A 20,000-nucleotide genomic window follows, 5' to 3' on the forward strand; every position below is an offset into this window, starting at 1 on the left:
ATATGCGAAGGTGTGTGTGTGTATATGCGAGGTGTGTGTGTGTATATACGAGGTGTGTGTGTGTGTGTGTATATGCGAGTGTGTGTGTGTTTATATGCGAGTGTGTGTGTGTTTATATGAGGTGTGTGTTTATATGCGAGGTGTGTGTTTATATGCGAGTGTGTGTGTGTTTATATGCGAGGTGTGTGTGTGTTTATATGCGAGGTGTGTGTGTTTATATGCGAGTGTGTGTGTTTATATGCGAGGTGTGTGTTTATATGCAAGGTGGGTGTGTGTTTATATGCAAGGTGTGTGTTTATACGCGAGGTGTGTGTTTATATATGAGGTGTGTGTTTATATGCGAGGTGTGTGTTTATACGAGTGTGTGTTTATATGCGAGTGTGTGTTTATTTGCGAGGTGTGTGTTTATATGCAAGGTGGTGTGTGTTTATATGCGAGGTGTGTGTTTATATGCGAGGTGTGTGTTTATACGCGAGGTGTGTGTTTATCGCGAGGTGTGTGTGTGTTTATATGAGGTGTGTGTTTATATGCGAGGTGTGTGTTTATATAGGTGTGTGTTTATGCGAGGTGTGTGTGTGTTTATATGCGAGGTGTGTGTTTATGCGAGGTGTGTGTTTATGAGGTGTGTGTTTATCGAGGTGTGTGTGTTTATATGCGAGGTGTGTGTGTGTTTATATGCGAGTGTGTGTTTATATGCGAGTGTGTGTTTATATATGCGAGGTGTGTTTATATACAGTGTGTGTTTATATGAGTGTGTGTGTTTATATGCGAGGTGTGTGTGTTTATATAGGTGTGTGTGTTTATATCACGAGTGTGTGTGTGTGTGTGTTGTGTGTGTTTATATGCGGTGTGTGTGTTTATATGCGAGGTGTGTGTGTGTTATATGCGAGGTGTGTGTGTTTATATGGTGTGTGTGTGTTTATATGCAGTGTGTGTGTTATATATGCGAGTGTGTGTTTATATGCGAGGTGTGTGTGTGTGTTTATATGCGAGTGTGTGTGTGTGTGTGTGTGTGTGTGTGTGTGTTTATATGCGAGGTGTGTGTGTTTATACGCGAGGTGTGTGTTTATAGGTGTGTGTTTATGCGAGTGTGTTTATATGCGAGGTGTGTGTGTTTATATGCGAGGTGTGTTTATATGCGAGGTGTGTGTTTATACGAGTGTGTGTTTATATATGAGGTGTGTGTGTGTTTATATGCGAGGTGTGTGTGTGTTTATATGCGAGGTGTGTGTTTATACAGGTGTGTGTGTGTGTTTATGTGAGGTGTGTGTGTTTATATCGAGTGTGTGTGTGTGTTTATATGCGAGGTGTGTGTGTTTATATGCAGGTGTGTGTTATATGCGAGGTGTGTGTGTTTATATGCAAGGTGTGTGTGTTTATATGCGAGGTGTGTGTTTATATGCGAGGTGTGTGTTTATGCGAGGTGTGTGTGTTTATATGCGAGGTGTGTTTATACGAGGTGTGTTTATATGCGAGGTGTGTGTGGTGTGTGTTTATATGCGAGGTGTGTGTTATATGCGAGTGTGTGTTTATACGCGAGTGTGTGTTTATATGCAGTGTGTGTTTATATGCGAGGTGTGTTTATATGTGAGGTGTGTGTTTATATGCGAGGTGTGTGTTTATATGCGAGGTGTGTGTGTTTATATGCGAGGTGTGTTTATATGGTGTGTGTGTGTGTGTTTATATGTGAGGTGTGTGTGTTTATATGCGAGGTGTGTGTTTATATGTGAGGTGTGTGTGTTTATATGCGAGGTGTGTGTGTGTGTGTTTATATGCGAGGTGTGTGTTTATATGCGAGGTGTGTGTGTTTATATGCGAGGTGTGTGTTTATGCGAGGTGTGTGTTTATATGCGAGGTGTGTGTGTGTGTGTGTGTTTATATGCGAGGTGTGTGTGTTTATATGCTAGGTGTGTGTTTATGCGAGGTGTGTGTTTATGCGAGGTGTGTGTTTATATGCGAGGTGTGTTTATATGTGAGGTGTGTGTGTTTATATGCGAGGTGTGTGTGTTTATATGCGAGGTGTGTGTTTATATGCGAGGTGTGTGTGTGTTTATGTGAGGTGTGTGTTTATATGCGAGGTGTGTGTTTATATGCAAGGTGGTGTGTGTTTATATGAGTGTGTGTTTATATGCGAGTGTGTGTTTATCGAGGTGTGTGTTTATATGTGAGGTGTGTGTTTATATGCGAGGTGTGTGTTTATGCGAGGTGTGTGTTTATATGAGGTGTGTTTATATGAGGTGTGTTTATATGTGAGGTGTGTGTGTTTATATGCGAGGTGTGTGTGTGTTTATATGCGAGGTGTGTGTTTATATGCGAGGTGTGTGTGTTTATATGCAAGGTGGTGTGTGTTTATATGCGAGTGTGTGTTTATAGGTGTGTGTTTATATGAGGTGTGTGTTTATATGTGAGGTGTGTTTATATGCGAGGTGTGTGTTTATGCGAGGTGTGTGTTTATATGCGAGGTGTGTTTATATGTGAGGTGTGTGTTTATATAGGTGTGTGTTTATAGGTGTGTGTGTTTATATGCGAGTTGTGTGTGTGTGTGTTTATATGCGAGGTGTGTGTTTATATGCGAGGTGTGTGTTTATATGTGTGTGTTTATATGCAGGTGTGTGTTTATATGCGAGGTGTGTGTGTTTATTTGCAGGTGTGTGTTTATCGCCGAGGTGTGTGTTTATGCAGGTGTGTGTTTATCGAGGTGTGTGTTTATTTGCAGGTGTGTGTTTATCGCGAGTGTGTGTGTGTTTATCTGTGAGTGTGTGTTTATCGCGAGGTGTGTGTGTTTATTTACGAGGTGTGTGTTTATTTAGGTGTGTGTTTATATGCGAGGTGTGTGTGTGTTATTTGCAGGTGTGTGTTTATATGCGAGGTGTGTGCTTATGCGAGGTGTGTCTATATGTGAGGTGTGTGTTTATGCAAGGTGTGTGTGTGTGTGTGTGAGGAGGTATGCTAGCCACGCACACACAAACGGCCTATATGAGACTGAGAACCTCCACTTTCACTAGTCAGACTTTTTAGAAGAAACCGAAGTGTAAACAGAGCAGAGGCGGAGTCCAAGAATTAGAATTTTAGAGGTGGAGCCTAAGAGATAATTCTAGGGGTGGGGTCTAAGAGATAATTCTAGGGGTGGGGTCTAAGAGGCAGAGTCTAAAGATAGCATAGCAATATAAGGAACCCTATGCTCACTGCAGTGTTTCCAGGGTATGGAGATGTGAATCAGGTGTAATGATGTAAGACCTTTTCCTGATCCTATATCAGAGTTCTCACAGAAATTGTATGGTGTCAGTTTCCCCAATTATATCCAGCCTCGCTGTAACTGTGTTTACGAGACGCTCAGAAGAAGAATACAGTTGGAAGAGAAGGAGCAGAGATGGTTGGTGTATCTGGTACAGTTCGTTTTGCTCATTTAATCTGAGAACATAGCCATAAACCTTCCAAATCTCCACTTATCAGTACCTTTTCATTTGAGTCGAACTAGCTTTAGGAGATATGTATATACTGTACATGTATAGTGATGACTGTTCATGGTCAGAACGCTGCACAGGCCACACCCACGAGCGACATGTGACCTGCGGCGGTCTACCTGTCTGAGTGAATCATGCAGAGTCACAAACATCAAAGAAATATATCGGTTATTAAAATGTAACATGAGAAAGAACAGTATATGAGTGCTGTGTGTGTGTGTGTGTGTGTGTGTGTGTGTGTGTGTGTTTCCTGCAGTGTCTGTATAGTCAGCCAGCGACATCACGTGACACGTCACACACTTAAAAGTCTGGAGAAAATGGTGAGTGTGAAAAGCAGGGAGTGGTTTCAACAGTTCAAAGACAATTCTCTCCTGTGACACACCCACCCATTTAAGCCACACCCACTTCCCCACTGGCTGTAGCACATGGTCATCATCTGGAGGTGGGCTGTGACTGGGTGGGCGTGTCTCCGCCCGCTCCGCCGCTCCACTGGCCCGACCCCATCCCCGCCAACACCGCCACGGCCTCCGCCGCTCGCACGCTCAGCCCGTTCACCGAGACCGGAGCCGGAACCGAGACGGGCAGAACCAGCGCCGATACAGAGCTTTCATCCACACCTGCAGCTTCACACAAACAGAGAAACAACAACATAGGACAGGAAGAACCCAATCTAGAACTGGTCAAATTAATGACTTCATAATTGATTTAATCTGATTGAATTCTGGGGTCAAGCACCTTTCAGAAAACACTATATAACCAAAAGGTCTACAGAGCTCCAACTCTACTGGATATGAATACAGACTGCACCCCAGGCCTCCTCAGCTCATCTACACCACTACCTCACTTTACTAACTCCCTTGTAGCTAAATGAATCTCCACAAAATAAAATCTAGTAGAACATCTTTCCAGAAGAGTGGAGATCATTATAACAGCATATTCTTCTAAAAAACCTTCACAGAGAGTCTACAGCATCCTACAGAATAGTGATGGAAAGATCGAATCATTTTTGTGACTAGGCTCTTTGAATCTTTATCTAAAAAAAAATGTTTTTTTAGATAATCATTTATTTAATTGTGTTTCTTTAATCCACTCAGGTGAGTCTCAGTGTCGGTCTAAAGTCTGGATAAATGTGGAGGTTTGTGTTATGAAGGACGTCCAGCGTAAAACATCTGCTAAATCTAATATACGGATCAGGAATCAGAATTTCATAGCGGATCGGTTGAGGCCCGGATTACCAACAACCTCCACAGGTATCATTAACAACAGGGTACTGGTGTAAACTGTGCTGCTGTTGTCTGAAGGAGGAGAAGGAGAGGAGGAAGACGTCTACAGAGACAGCAGGGAAAGGAGAAGTGGAGGAGAGTGGAGGTTCTGGTTGGTACTTTAAATGTTGGTACTTTGACTGGTAAAGGGAGAGAGGGAGCTGATATGATGGAGAGGAGAAAGGTAGATATGTTGTGTGTTCAGGAGACCAAGTGGAAAGGGAGTAAGAGCAGGAACATTGGAGGTGTTTAAACTGTTCTATCATGGTGTGGATGGAAAGAGAAATGGTGTAGGGGGGATTCTGAAGGAAGAGTACAGTAAGAGTGTAGTGGAGGTGAAGAGAGTTTCTGATAGGGTGATGATCGTAAAGCTGGAAGATGAAGGGATGATGATAAATGTCATCAGTGCTTATGCTCAACAAGTGGGTTGTGAGAAAAAATTCTGGAGTGAATTAGATGAAGTGGTAGATTTTGCTAAAAGGATGGAAATGGCAGTGGTGAACACGTATTTTAAGAAGAAGGAGGATCACAGGGTGACGTATAAGAGTGGAGGAAGGTGCACACAGGTGGACTATGTGCTATGTAGGAGATGCAACCTGAAGGAGATTGGAGACTGTAAGGTGTTGGCGGGGGACAGTGTAGCTAGACAGCATCGGATGGTGGTCTGTAGGATGGTTTTGGAGGTGAAGAAGAAGAGGAGGAGAGTGAGGACTGAAAGAAGAATAAGATGGTGGAAACTGAAGGAGGAAGAGTGTAGTGTGAGGTTCAGGGAAGAGGTCAGAGAGAGGCTCAGTGGTGGTGAAGAGGTGCTGGATGATTGTGGAACTACTGCAGGAGTGATGAGGGAGGCAGCTAGAAAGGTTCTTGGTGTAACATCGGGAAATAGAAAGGAAGACAAGGAGACATGGTGGTGAAATGAGGAAGTGCAGGAGAGCAGAAGGAGAAAGAGGTTGGAGAAACAGAATTTGGATCGACAGAGTGATGAGAAAAGTAGGCAGGAGAACAAGGAGATGCAGCAGCAGGTAAAAAGGGATGTGGCGAAAGCCAAGGAAAAGGCATATGAGGAGCTGTATAAGAGGTTGGACACTAAGGAAGGAGAAAAGGATTTATACCGATTGGCCAGGCAGAGGAACCGAGCTGGGAAGGATGTGCTGCATGTTAGAGCAATAAAGGATGGAGAGGGAAATGTGTTGACTAGTGAGGAGAGTGTGTTGAGAAGATGGAGGGAGTATTTTGAACAGCTGATGAAGGAGGAAAATCAGAGAGAGAGAAGGTTGGATGGTGTGGAGATGTGAAGCAGGATGTAGATAGGATTAGTAAGGAGGAAGTGAGAGCAGCGATTAAGAGGATGAAGAGTGGAAAGTCAGTTGGACCAGATGACATACCTGTAGAAGTGTGGAGATGTTTAGGAGAGATGCAGTGGAGTTTTTAACCAGATTGTTTAACAGGATGTTGGAAGGTAAGAAGATGCCTGAGGAATGGAGAAGGATTGTGCTGGTACTGATCTTTAAGAATAAGGGAGATGTGCAGACCTGCAGTAACTACAGGGGAATTAAGTTGATCAGTCACACCATGAAGTTATGGGAAAGAGTAGTGGATGCTGGATGCTGAGGATGGAGCCACCAGGAAGGAGGAAAAGAGGAAGAACAAGGAGGAGGTTTATGGATATGGAGGGAAGACATGCAGGTGGTTGGGGTGAAGGAAGCAGATGTAGAGACGCCTAATGGGAGCAGCCGAAAAGAAGAAGAATTACATTTTGGTTCTTTAAAATCTCCTTCATAGTGTATATGGGAGTCACGTGATAAAAGTATGAACAACTCTGAGTAGAAGAGTCGAGAGGTGAGGTGAACTACTTAATTCTGTGTCCTGTACATAACCTTTGGTGATTTTGAGATGCTTTTCTCTTGCATGTCCAGAAGAAGAACTGAACTAATCACTCTTTAGGAAGGCTTGGTTTTCTGGGTCACATTAAAGACCCTTTGTTTGTCAGTAAACAGGAATGAACCAGTCACCTATGTTTAAAAAATGACCTGATGTTAAGCTGATAAAATTGGATGGTCTTCTGAGAACAGGAAATAAGGCAACATCTCAGGCTTTAAGCTTCTCACTGGAAACAGAGTATCTCGATGGCTAAAGAGTTTTGCCCCTGCATCACTACTCACAGTTATATATTTAACTGTAATCATTTCTCCAGACCTCGTGTGCCTGTAGCATCACTCAGGAGCATGACCCTGTAGCTATTCAGGGGTTATAACAAGTAAATAGACCACCTCTTACCCAGGTACGCTTTTTTCTGCATGGCAGTAACAGGGCAGTCTTTATGAGCCAGCAGAAGCTCCTTAAGACGCGTCACCTCGGTTCTGAGCAGGGACACTTCACTCTGTCTCACACACGCACACACACACACACAATTTAAAACATCCCGCATGGGGTTATACACTTACATATACCCGTGTGTGTGTGTGTGTGTGTGTGTGTGTGTGTGTGTGTGTGTATTACCGTGAGTGTGACGTTGGCAGTAGCGAGTTCCTCTGCACGTTTCTCCAGGGCGCTGACCCACACTTTCCTTTTCTGTCTGCAGCGATATGCAGCCGCTCGGTTCCGCTCCAGAAAACGCCGCCTGCGCTCATCAGGCTCGATCTCCGCCCCACGACGCCGACGCCCACTTCTCGGAGCTGCAGGAGACACCTTCAGAGAGAACAGGTGTACTGGAGTGCAGACATAAAGGGGTGCATATGTGCAGGAATACAGGTGTACAGTAGTATGTATATCTACATACATGCAGATGTACAAACACATAGGCTTTTAAATATTCAAATGTACAGATATACAAGTATATAGATGTGCAGGTGTACCTGTGGCTGTACAGGTGAAAGAGTCTCACTGGGTTCAGGTATCTGGCTTGGTGTTGGTCCACTAAGACACTGTGGTGACAGTGCAGCTTTCAGCCTCTAGTGTGTGCACACAAACAATCACACACACACACACACACACACACACACACACACACACACACACACACACACACACAGGCACGCATGTACATAATGTTACTATGCATTACATACTCACTTTGAAGTGCCTATTGTGAGAGTGTGTGTTTCTCACCATCTTGGCATCATTATGTGAGCTGTATCCAGATGGAGAGGAGGATCCACTGCTGCTTCCACCAATCGGAGGGCCAGGAATTCCTGGAATATTGGGCACTGGATTTGATGATCTGGCCACCTACACACACACACACACACACACACACACACACACACACACACACACACACACACACACTTAATTAGAATCAAAACACAAATGCAGGCCAAACAGCTCAGGTGTATATATATATATATATTTGTGTGTGTGTGTGTGTGTGTGTGTGTGTGTGTGTGTGTGAGAAAGAGAGAGAGAAACACGCACTGATATGACAGATGTTTGTCCAGGACTGGGGAGCAGAGGGACAGTCTGACCGTTAGGAAGTTGCATCATCACGGGAAAGGAAGCTGATGGAGAACTGCAGAGAAACGCTACCTGTGTTAATGACCATATTCATATTCATAATGAGATGCTAATGAGCGTGTGACATACCTGAGTCTGTTGGAGGGTGGAGTCCGGGTGATGACAGACGTGGGCGATGGCTGCGTGGGGTTTATAGAGTCGTATCCTAAATGCAGAGGAAGTGACCCGGGGCGTACGATGGTGGGTGTGGGCGTGGCACTTCCTGCTGCTGTCCTTGGAGGCACTTCCTGTTTACATGAGAACAAAATGTACTCAATTTTTTTTGTTTTTTTTTTTCCAGGAAAAAAGTAAATAAACTCATCTGCTTTTGTTGTGAATACTGCAGTACCCAGAAGAACATAAGCACATCGGGAGAACATGTAGAGAACATCAGGAGAACACCTCACACCTCTCACCTGTGGACATTCCTGCCTCTTGGCCTCACCTTGTTCTTCCTCATCGGAACAGGTTCCTTCACCAACGTCTCAGAATCTCTGGAGTCTGTCATGCTGGAGGTGGATGACGGACTGTCAGGAGGAGATGAGTCAATCTCCAGAGGTCCATCTTTCTCCTTCATCTCAGATGGAGGAACAGCAGGCAGCTGGAGTAGAATAAAGAATGGGTGATTAGTGAAAATTAATGAAATGTTCTTGGAGTAGTACCACTTCAAATCGTTGTCCCTTTGGTAAGTGAAGCTCCGCCCTCAGTCACTTCTTCTACAACTGTCCTGAATGTCTACATAAATCTCACCCTGGACACAAGCCTTTTCTGATGAAAACTATATGCTACCACCACCATGCTTCATACTTCACAGTGCAGATAATGGGGGTAAGAATCCATTTCAGTTTAAACACTATAAAACGTGGAGAATCTCACCGTGCTTTTGGTTCTTCTCTCCTCATCCTCCTGGGATTTACGAAGCTCTTGTTCAAAGGAGCCATCAAGCTCGCTGAATAAACCCACCTCCTCACAGTTCTTCAGGAAACGAGTGGGAGTGGGGGTCTGATCTATAACACACACACACACATGAGTTAGACTGCTGATGGAGCTCTCGGTGTGTGTGTGTGTGTGTGTGTGTGTGTGTGTGTGTGTGTGTGTCTAATAAAACCATGATTATATGAGTAATCACACACCTGCAATGATGACCGTGTCAGTGCGAGTCTGTCCAAACTTCAGAGTCATCTCATGTTTGTGTTTATGTACCGCCAGATGATCCTCATTTGTAAAACGCTAACACACACACACACACACACACACACACATACACATACACACACACACACAGGAGTAAAAAGTTGACTTTTTCAGGCAAAGGAAATTAGTTGGTGTGTAGTTAAAAGGTGTAACACCTGCCCTTTACAGGTACCACTCACCTGTCCACATCCGGGGGCGGAGCACACAAAAGGTCGATCGTCGCCCATTTTACGTCCCACAGCTCACACGTTTACTTCAGCACCATCCAGAAAGGTGAAGATGTTACACAAGAGGTGAAATGAAAAACACTTCAGGGGTTTCTGAGGACATCAAACACATTTCATTCCTTTCATTTGATGTTCTTTTTTTTTTTTTTTTTTTTACATCAAAAAGTGGACCTGGTGTGTGACTGTGACACCACCACCATGCTTCACTCCGAGTCTCACTAAACTATTCCTATGTTTGAGTGACAGAACATTAAGTCAGAGTTGAAGACCACTGCAGCTCCCACTCAAGAAGTACTCTGTGCTTCTGCTCTAACGTTAACCCATGAAAAGCTGCAGGTCCTGATGATAAACCTGTCCAGATGCTTAGAGAACGTATTAATCATCTAACAGAGATTCTCATAAACATCTACAGTATTTCCTTTCTACCTTTCTAACCATTTAGAGGATACCAGATCTCCAACATCCTTCCTTCCTCACTCACCTGGACAAATTATATAAAGATACATTTCAGACTTCTGCCCAACCATCTCACAACAACTGATAGCTAGTGTTTGCCTGCTGTGTCTGACAATCTCCCTGCAGCAGAAACTCCATCTCCCGCATCAACTCTTTCTCAAGCACTTCCGCACAAATGCCACCTCCAGCACCAACACCACCTCCAACACCAACACCACCCCAAACACCAACTACAGCACCTGCACTAACGCCACCTCCAGCACCAACACCACCACCAACACCTCTCAAACACCAACTACAGCACCTGCACCAACACCACCTCAAACACCAACACCTCTTAAACACCAACGCCACCTCCAGCACCAACACCACCCCAAACACCAACTACAGCACCTGCACTAACGCCACCTCCAGCACCAACACCACCACCAACACCTCTCAAACACCAACTACAGCACCTGCACCTACGCCACCTCAAGCACCAACACCTCTTAAACACCAACGCCACCTCCAGCACCACCTCAAACACCAACACCTCTCAAACACCAACACCCTTTCAAACACCAACTACAGCACCTGCACCAACGCCACCTCCAGCACCAACGCCACCTCCAGCACCAACACCACCTCAAACACCAACACCACCTCAAACACCAACACCACCTCAAACACCAACACCTTTCAAACACCAACTACAGCACCTGCACCAACGCCACCTTCAGCACCAATGCCACTCAAACACCAACACCTCTCAAACACCAACACCCTTTCAAACACCAACTACAGCACCTGCACCAACGCCACCTCCAGCACCAACGCCACCTCCAGCACCAACACCACCTCAAACACCAACACCACCTCAAACACCAACACCACCTCAAACACCAACACCTTTCAAACACCAACTACAGCACCTGCACCAACGCCACCTTCAGCACCAATGCCACCTCAAACACCAACACCTCTCAAACACCAACTACAGCACCTGCACCAACGCCACCTCCAGCACCAACACCACCTCAAACACCAACTACAGCACCTGCACCAACACCACCTCAAACACCAACACCTCTTAAACACCAACGCCACCTCCAGCACCAACACCACCTCAAACACCAACACCTCTCAAACACCAACACCTCTCAAACACCAACTACAGCACCTGCACCAACGCCACCTCCAGCACCAACACCTCTTAAACACCAACGCCACCTCCAGCACCACCTCAAACACCAACACCTCTCAAACACCAACACCCTTTCAAACACCAACTACAGCACCTGCACCAACGCCACCTCCAGCACCAACGCCACCTCCAGCACCAACACCACCTCAAACACCAACACCACCTCAAACACCAACACCACCTCAAACACCAACACCCTTTCAAACACCAACTACAGCACCTGCACCAACGCCACCTTCAGCACCAATGCCACTCAAACACCAACACCCTCTCAAACACCAACTACAGCACCTGCACCAACGCCACCTCCAGCACCAACACCACCTCAAACACCAACTACAGCACCTGCACCAACACCACCTCAAACACCAACACCTCTTAAACACCAACGCCACCTCCAGCACCAACACCACCACCAACACCTCTCAAACACCAACACCTCTCAAACACCAACACCCTCTCAAACACCAACTACAGCACCTGCACCAACGCCACCTCCAGCACCAACACCACCTCAAACACCAACACCACCTCCAGCACCAACACCACCTCAAACACCAACACCTCTCAAACACCAACACCCTTTTAAACACCAACTACAGCACCTGCACCAACGCCACCTTCAGCACCAATGCCACCTCAAACACCAACACCTCTCAAACACCAACTACAGCACCTGCACCAACGCCACCTCCAGCACCAACACCACCTCAAACACCAACTACAGCACCTGCACCAACGCCACCTCCAGCACCAACACCACCTCAAACATCAACTACAGCACCTGCACCAACGCAACCTTCAGCACCAACGCCACCTCAAACACCAACACCACCTCAAACACCAACTACAGCACCTGCACCAACGCCACCTCCAGCACCAACACCACCTCCAACACCAACACCCTCTCAAACACTAACTACAGCACCTGCACCAACACCACCTCAAACACCAACACCCTCTCAAACACCAACCACAGCACCTTCACCAACCACAGCACCTGCATCAACACCACTTCACACAGGGACATGTAGTTTTGGATTTTGTTTTGCCTCAACAATAAAAACTTTTATTTAAAAACTGCGTGTTGTCTTCACTTTTACTAATATTTAAATTAGTTCCATGATCTGAAACATTAAAGTGTGAAAACATGCAACAACAAAAAAAGAGATCAGGAAGGAGCAAACACTTTTTCACACCACTGTATACCCAACACACACACACACCTTCCACACATATACCCAACACACACCTTACACCAACATATACCCAACAAACACACCTTCCACACATATACCCAACACACACCTTACACAAACATATACCCAACAAACACACACCTTCCACATATACCCAACACACCTTACACAAACATATACCCAACAAACACACACCTTCCACATATACCCAACACACACCTTACACAAACATATACCCAACAAACACACACCTTCCACATATATACCCAACACACACCTTACACAAACATATGCCCAACACACACACACACACCTTCCACATATATACCCAACACACACACACTTCACACATATACCCCCACACACACCTTACACATATATACCCAACATACACACACACACACCTCCCACACGTATACCCAACACACACACTACACAGATATACCCAACACACACACACCTTCAACACATATACCCAACACACACCTTACAAACATACACCCAACACACACACACCTACACATATATGCCCAACACACACACTTACACACATAAACCAACACACGAACACACCTCACACACACACACCTACACATATATACCCAACACACACACTACACACATATACCAACACACGAACACACACCTCACACACACACCTACACATATATACCAACACACACACACCTTCCACACATATACCCAACACACACACTTACACACATATACCCAACACACACACCCTACAGATATACCCAACACACACACACACACACTACACACATATACCTAACACACACACTTACACATATATACCAACACACGAACACACACCTCACACACACCTTACACGATATACCCAACACACACACACCTTCCACACATATACCCAACACAGATATACCCAACACACACCCTACACACATACCCAACAAACACACACACCTTACACATATACCCAACACACACACACACCTTCCACAAATATACCCAACACACACCTACACAGATATACCCAACACACACACACACATATACCCAACACACACACCCAACACACAAACAAACATCTTCCACACATATACCCAACACACACACCTTCCACACACACACACACACACCTTCCACGATATACCCAACACACACACCCTACACAGATATACCCACACATACACAGACATACCCACACATACCCTACACACACACAAACACATACCCAACACACACACCTTACACACATATACCCAACACACACCTTCCACACACATACCCAACACACACACACACCTTCCACACACATACCCAACACACACACAACACATACCCAACACACACACACACCCTACACAGATATACCCAACACACACCATACACACATATACCCAACGCACACACCTCACACACATATACCCAACACACACACACACACACACACACCTTCCACACATAAACCCAACACACACCCTACACACATATACCCAACACACACACACACACACCTTACACACACATACCCAACACACACCTACCTTACAGCCACCTCACATACCCGCCCCCGGCTTATGCTCCCTATAACATTAAATCCGCATTATAACACGTTATAAACTCTAATGACAGGTCAGAAATCAGAGAAACCAGCGCGCGCCTCATTTCCGCTGCCCGTGTGTGTGTGTGTGTGTGTGTGTGTGTGTGAGAGAGAGAGAGAGAGAGAGAGAGGATGATAATCATGTGGTTGTAAAAGTCCCTGAGCCCCATGTAAAACAGTTTTTTTTATTAATAATAATAATAATAATAATAATAATAATAATAATAAGTGCAGGGAGGTGATGAGCGCGAGCGCGCTGTACGACACTCTGACACGAACAAGGCGAATATTAAAACAAGAACATGGAGATTATATTATATATAAACACGGATATGAATCTAAACTCGGGGATATAGATGTAAATATAACTACATAAAAGACCGGAGTGAGCTCGCGAACTGCTGTAGGCTAGCATTAGCATTAGCAGGCTCAGGTAAATGTAGGAGGACGGAGCTAGCAGGCTAATGCTAACAGGCTAATGGTAAATCCCAGCTCGGGTATAAATAGAGAACAAAGTGCTGCTTTTTAATATAAATGTGAATAAAACCATGCACCACAGGGGGAACCTCCGCGATAGTGTGTACGGACTCACCCCCGCTCCTCCCCGCGCTCACTCCGACACACAACCGCTACCGAGACCTCCTTCCGTCACACTGCGGAAATCTCGCGATACGCAAACGAGATTTACGGTACAAGACGCATCTGATCCGGAAACGGAGGAGATTAAAGCAGCACACGCAGCCCACACTTTCTCTTTCACTCTCACAGATACTCTTCTATCACAAATCACTCCTGCTATCACTCTTCTCCACCCACTCCACCCTGCCTGCACTCTTTTCTTTACTTCTCTAACACACTCTCCATTACTCTGCACTGTTGATCCCAGGTACCTGAACTCCTCCACCTCTTCTCCCTGTAACCGCACCCCTCCACTGCCCTCCCTCTCATTCACACACATGTACTCTGTCTTACTCCTACTGACTTTCATTCCCCTTCTCTCCAGCGTGTACCTCCACCTCTCCAGGATCTTCTCCACCTGATCCTTACTCTCACCACAAATAACAATATCATCCACAAACATCATAGTCCACGGAGACTCCTGTCTGACCTTGTCCTTCAACCTGTCTCTTACCACTGCAAACAGGAAAGGGCTCAGAGCTGATCCTTGATGCAGTCCAACCTTCACCCTGAACCAGACTGTCGTTCCTACTGTGTTCCACAATCATCCAGCACCACCTTCTTTGTTCTCCCAGTTATGGACCAATGATAAACAAAATTAGAGGCTTCCCCGCTCATATCTCCTGGTCCATCTTCCTCTGTCTTTAAATCTCTTGTCATGTGACACACACACCCACACACACACCCACACACACACCAGATTTAATAAATAAAACAAACTAAATTTTAAACATACAGAAAAGTTTATAAAAAACACAAAGTAATCAAATTAAAAAGTACAAAAACACCAGTGTTGATGTAAAATGTGCAATAAAAATACAATAAGCAAATGGAGGGGGGGGGGGATAAAATAAAAAAAAAACAAAGCTAAAATGCAGCTCATTTATTCATTTATTTCTTTTCTTTTTTTAACACTTCGGCATTTCTGCAGATGTTCACAATGTATTAAATACAATTTACTCACCAGATATTAGACTCCCATAAAACAAAACAAAAAAAAACAACACAGGAAACCACGATGGGAAACAATGTTCTTGTACTCCTGCTACTAAAAACACAATCATACAATGATCACTGTGTATGTTTAACTACATACACACAAACACATTCTAAAAACTGAAAATCATGGCATGAACTCTACATTATCTGTCATGACAACACACACACACACACACACACACACACACACACACACACACACATAAATACAAACAATCTACAAGACCGGGGGAAATTAACACCCAATCATTTTGATTTCATCAGCAACCAATCAGATGCAACATCAAGCGCTTAATCAGGGTCAGAAGTCACGGGGCAGAGGGGCATCAGTGCAGCTGAACAGTATTTCCTGAGATTGTCTCTCGGCTGATGCAACTTTGGTCTGGATTTTGTGCCATTTATGAAAAACCATGAGAGAGAAAAACAAAAAACAATTCAATGATTTGATTCTGATTCGTTTCTTTCACACACACACACACACACACACGCACACACACACACACACAATTAACAGTAAAATAAAAAATAAACGGTGAAGAATTCATTCCTCATATTCACATGAATGATACACTATTATACACACTTTGTGTACATTAAACACAGGATGAACACACACACACACACACACACACACACACACACGTTCCCATCACATCATTATAATACAGCAGATAAATGATGAAACTTATACAATAAAGTATAGTAAAGGTGTGAGAAGGAAGAACAGCGCCGCTCTGGGGGCGATCACTGTTATTACAGCACTGTAACTGCATATTCCTACAGATACATGAATATTAAACATAAGAGAAAAATAAATAAAATACCTTCCACAGGGGCTGAATCTGCATTTAAGAAGTTTTGAGAAGCTACAGGACAGGCCACGCCCACAAAGGCGCTCAGGTACGACTAGTGCTGAGAAATATTTTAGAAACGTGGCCCCGCCCCTTCACGTGTTACTAGGACAACAGGACGGCTACGTTACTCAGACGTCATCACTTCGACTTCCTAAATCCTGATCACCTCCAGTTTGGTTTGTTCTCCTGCAAACGAACCCATACGTCTGCTTCAATACCAGGAGAGCAAAAGCATTCGTCACGTGACTCCTGAGGCCAATCGTCACGCTTCTCACGTCGGAGAGCCCTGCATTTCTCCTATCGGCTCACGAACTTAAGGCGGTAAAGCTACAGAGTGAACATTAAGCGCAAAGAAGTGCATCATGTGTCACCACCCCACCATCGCCATAGCAACACATCATAAGTGCTACGAGTAGATACCTTAAATCTCGACACCCATCAATTCTTTTTTCTTCTTTTTAAATGGACAGAATATTAAGTGTCATATCTTTTTTTTTTTGTTCAGTTTTTTTGTTTACCCCGAGGGTCACGTCTTCATTTTGCCCTGCGTGTGTGTGTGTGTGTGTGTGTGTGTGTGTGTGTGTGTGTGTGTGTGTGTGTGAGAGAACGGTTCACAGTTGCCACGGAAGTTGTGCAGTTTTATATTTTTATACTCGTATAGATTCTGTAGACTGAAGTCAGGTCACTTGGGTGATCTCGGCGGGATGTTCTGTTCTTTGCCGCTGCGTCTGTTATTGTAGCCCATGTGAGGGGAGGAGCGAGTTCCTTGAGGGGCGGTCTTAGTTGTTTAAACCCCGCCCCCCTGCCGGAGCTCCAGCGGCGGTGCTGCTCACGCGGCAATCTTCGTTCAAACATTTTCTCGGAACGACGGCTCGGCTCCGACTCGGCTTTGTTGACTCCGACCTCGCGAAGCGGCTGACTGGCGGCGGGTGGAGTCTGGGCGGGGTCGAGGCTGGGGGTGGGGCTCGGGCAGGACGCAGGTTCTGGAGGTGGGTCTTTACGGGGTTTCTGACACACCTCGGCGTAGCTCAGTTTCCGAGGCTCCTGGAGTAAAGATCAAATGTAATGCATTAAAATATATAAATAAGACACGCCCCTTTACCTTAGCTCCACCAATCACTGATTAGCTGCTTCTGAAAAGGACATTTCACAGCCTGAGCTGATCGAGTGTACCTGTACCTGTACGTCAGAGGGGGTGGAGTGTGTGGATTTAGGGGTGGAGTCAAGCTGAGCAGCAGTGAGGATTGGAGCAGGACTGAGGTCTGGAAGCATCTGAGACACATCTGGGTTCTTCACCGGAGGTGGAACACTGAACACAGCAAGAACCAATCAGCTTTCTTCGTTTGAAGCAGTGAGTTTTTGCACACTTCCTGTTCTTAGACTTTATTTTAAAAACTACTGGTTGATTAATCAGTATTATGCGAGTACGATCAAATCTTACATCTGTACAATCTGTCAACATCTAGTTCTAGAACACACCTGGAGCTGGGCGTGTCCTGTGGAACAGGTGTGGATATGGGTGTGGCAGAAACCGGAGATAGCGCTTCCTCTTTAGCAGCTTGGGAATTCACTTCCTGTTTCCTGCAGTACACCTGTAACACACACACACACACACACACACACACACACACACACACACACACACACACACACACACACACACACACACACACACACACACACACACACACACACAGTTGATTAGCCCACACTGCTTCTGGACACTGCAGGTATTTATTATAATTTAATGAATAACATGAACATTTCTGCACCTTGTCTCTGTTCAGACCTTTCACCACATCAGCCATACAATTCTCCAGAACACTCTCAGTCCACGTGGCCACGCCCCTCGGTGACGGCCCGGTCACGCCCCCCGGCAGAGGAGGGAAGTTGGAGGTCTCCAGGTCAAACTTGGGAAGCGGAGTTAGAACCTCAGCTGCTGGGAGAGACCTCTAAAAACAGTAAATAAAATAATTATACAAATACATAACCCGTGTGTGTGTGTGTGTGTGTGTGAGAGAGAGTGAGAGAATAAATGTGACTACCGTTCGCTCGTCCTCTCTCCTGTGCCTCAGGCCTCGATAACTTCCTCTCCTTACACACACACACACACACACACACACACACACAGTAAAGATGCAGATGATTAACCCGATCTGATAGAGAAGTATTATTAGTGTGTACATGTTCTCTGACCCTCAGATCTCATAATCTTCACGCTCATTGGGACAGGAGAGTGGGCGGGGCTTATAGAGAAAAGAGAGAGAGAGAGAGAGAGAGAAATAAGACAAAAGAGGAGAGAGAGAAGAAACCACACTCACCACTCCTGGGCTTCCCTCTATGCGCATCATCTTCTCATCACTGGGTCAGACTGTGTGTCAGTCAGTGTGTGTGTGTGTGTGTGTGTGTGTGTGTGTGTGTGTGTACAGACCTGGTCCTGCTGCCCGGGTCATTGTGGGTGTTCTCACTGACAGATGGAGGAGACTCAGGGGACGTAATGAAGTCCGAGTTCAGTCCGGTGCTGGAGATGTGGGGGCTCTGTGTACCACTCAATCCTGCTCTGTCTGTCTGAAGACCATCAGCACGGGACTGAGGCTTCATATGACTCCTACACACACACACACACACACACACACACACACACACACACCTTTATACTCTCTCAGATTCACTTATACAGATTCATAATATTTACACACTGTGTATGAATATACATTTATGTAAATGTGATGCAGTATAGTAGAGTGGAGATACACAAACTCATTATTCACACACACACACACACACACACACACACACACACACACACACACACACACACACACACACACACACACACACACACACACACACACACTCCCACTCTACTCCAGGATATGCTTTTCCACCCTAAAATATTACTTGGACACTCTGTAGATTAGACATGAGAAATGGTGATTAGACAGTGAATGCTGAGCTGTTTAAGAGGTTATATCAGGTGTAACATGGATCTAATGAAACATCTGCAGTTCGTACCGGTTGATGCGGGGGAAGTGACGGGAAACACCTGCTGAGGAAGAAGAGCCACTCTTATAGCTTCCTATAGTGCTGAAACCATTAAAGGTTCCGTTGGGAAAAGGAGCCTGCAGGAGAAAGAAGGGAAAAAACAGAAAGAGTCAACATAAAAGGACACACTGATCTACACATCATTCATGAAGAACACAAACCCTCAGCTCTCAAGCTTACCCCTCACAGGGACTAAGGTGGAGCAGAGGAACTTTCAGAATAGAGAGGAAGAGGAAAAAAAGAAAGTCCTTAATCTTCCTCTCAGATCCCTCTAACGCACTATAGTTTCTCATTAATGGGCCTCTCACACACATCCCATAAATGACCCCCCCCCCGGACCTTCTCAACTCTATAGAAAC

General features: G+C 45.2%; 2 protein-coding genes and 1 non-coding gene across 6 annotated transcripts in view; all 3 read right to left on the minus strand.

Moving 5' to 3' along the window:
• Nucleotides 1–3,380: 3,380 nt before the first annotated feature.
• atf7b (activating transcription factor 7b) lies at nt 3,381–15,842 on the minus strand. Of its 4 annotated transcripts, none has more exons than XM_046846013.1 (12): nt 15,708–15,842; nt 9,592–9,732; nt 9,352–9,448; nt 9,095–9,225; nt 8,664–8,819; nt 8,309–8,466; nt 8,141–8,234; nt 7,835–7,954; nt 7,582–7,677; nt 7,226–7,414; nt 7,004–7,106; nt 3,381–4,087 (listed from the first exon to the last, which is right to left on the minus strand). In XM_046846013.1, the coding sequence occupies exons 2-12, from the start codon at nt 9,637–9,639 to the stop codon at nt 3,897–3,899; spliced, it is 1,383 nt and encodes a 460-aa protein (XP_046701969.1). In that variant the 5' UTR covers nt 9,640–9,732; nt 15,708–15,842; the 3' UTR covers nt 3,381–3,896. The 4 variants fall into 4 exon arrangements, with proteins under 4 accessions (XP_046701969.1, XP_046701971.1, XP_046701966.1 ...); XM_046846015.1 differs by lacking the exon at nt 15,708–15,842 and adding an exon at nt 14,658–14,823 and having other exon boundaries at nt 3,381–4,081; XM_046846010.1 differs by lacking the exon at nt 15,708–15,842 and adding an exon at nt 14,658–14,816.
• Nucleotides 15,617–20,000, minus strand: part of larp4ab (La ribonucleoprotein 4Ab) — an 8,892-nt gene continuing 4,508 nt past the window's right edge. The window contains 8 exon segments of the mRNA XM_046845999.1: nt 15,617–17,373; nt 17,376–17,640; nt 17,776–17,905; nt 18,076–18,188; nt 18,369–18,548; nt 18,642–18,690; nt 19,028–19,204; nt 19,612–19,718. Of these exon segments, the coding sequence (XP_046701955.1) occupies nt 17,279–17,373; nt 17,376–17,640; nt 17,776–17,905; nt 18,076–18,188; nt 18,369–18,548; nt 18,642–18,690; nt 19,028–19,204; nt 19,612–19,718 (1,116 nt within the window). The 3' untranslated portion in view covers nt 15,617–17,278.
• Nucleotides 18,789–18,965, minus strand: LOC124393612. The gene has a single exon (XR_006927347.1). It is a non-coding gene; the product is annotated as a small nucleolar RNA SNORD97 (small nucleolar RNA).

This window comes from Silurus meridionalis, chromosome 1, assembly GCF_014805685.1.
Source record: "Silurus meridionalis isolate SWU-2019-XX chromosome 1, ASM1480568v1, whole genome shotgun sequence".
NCBI lineage: Eukaryota > Metazoa > Chordata > Actinopteri > Siluriformes > Siluridae > Silurus > Silurus meridionalis.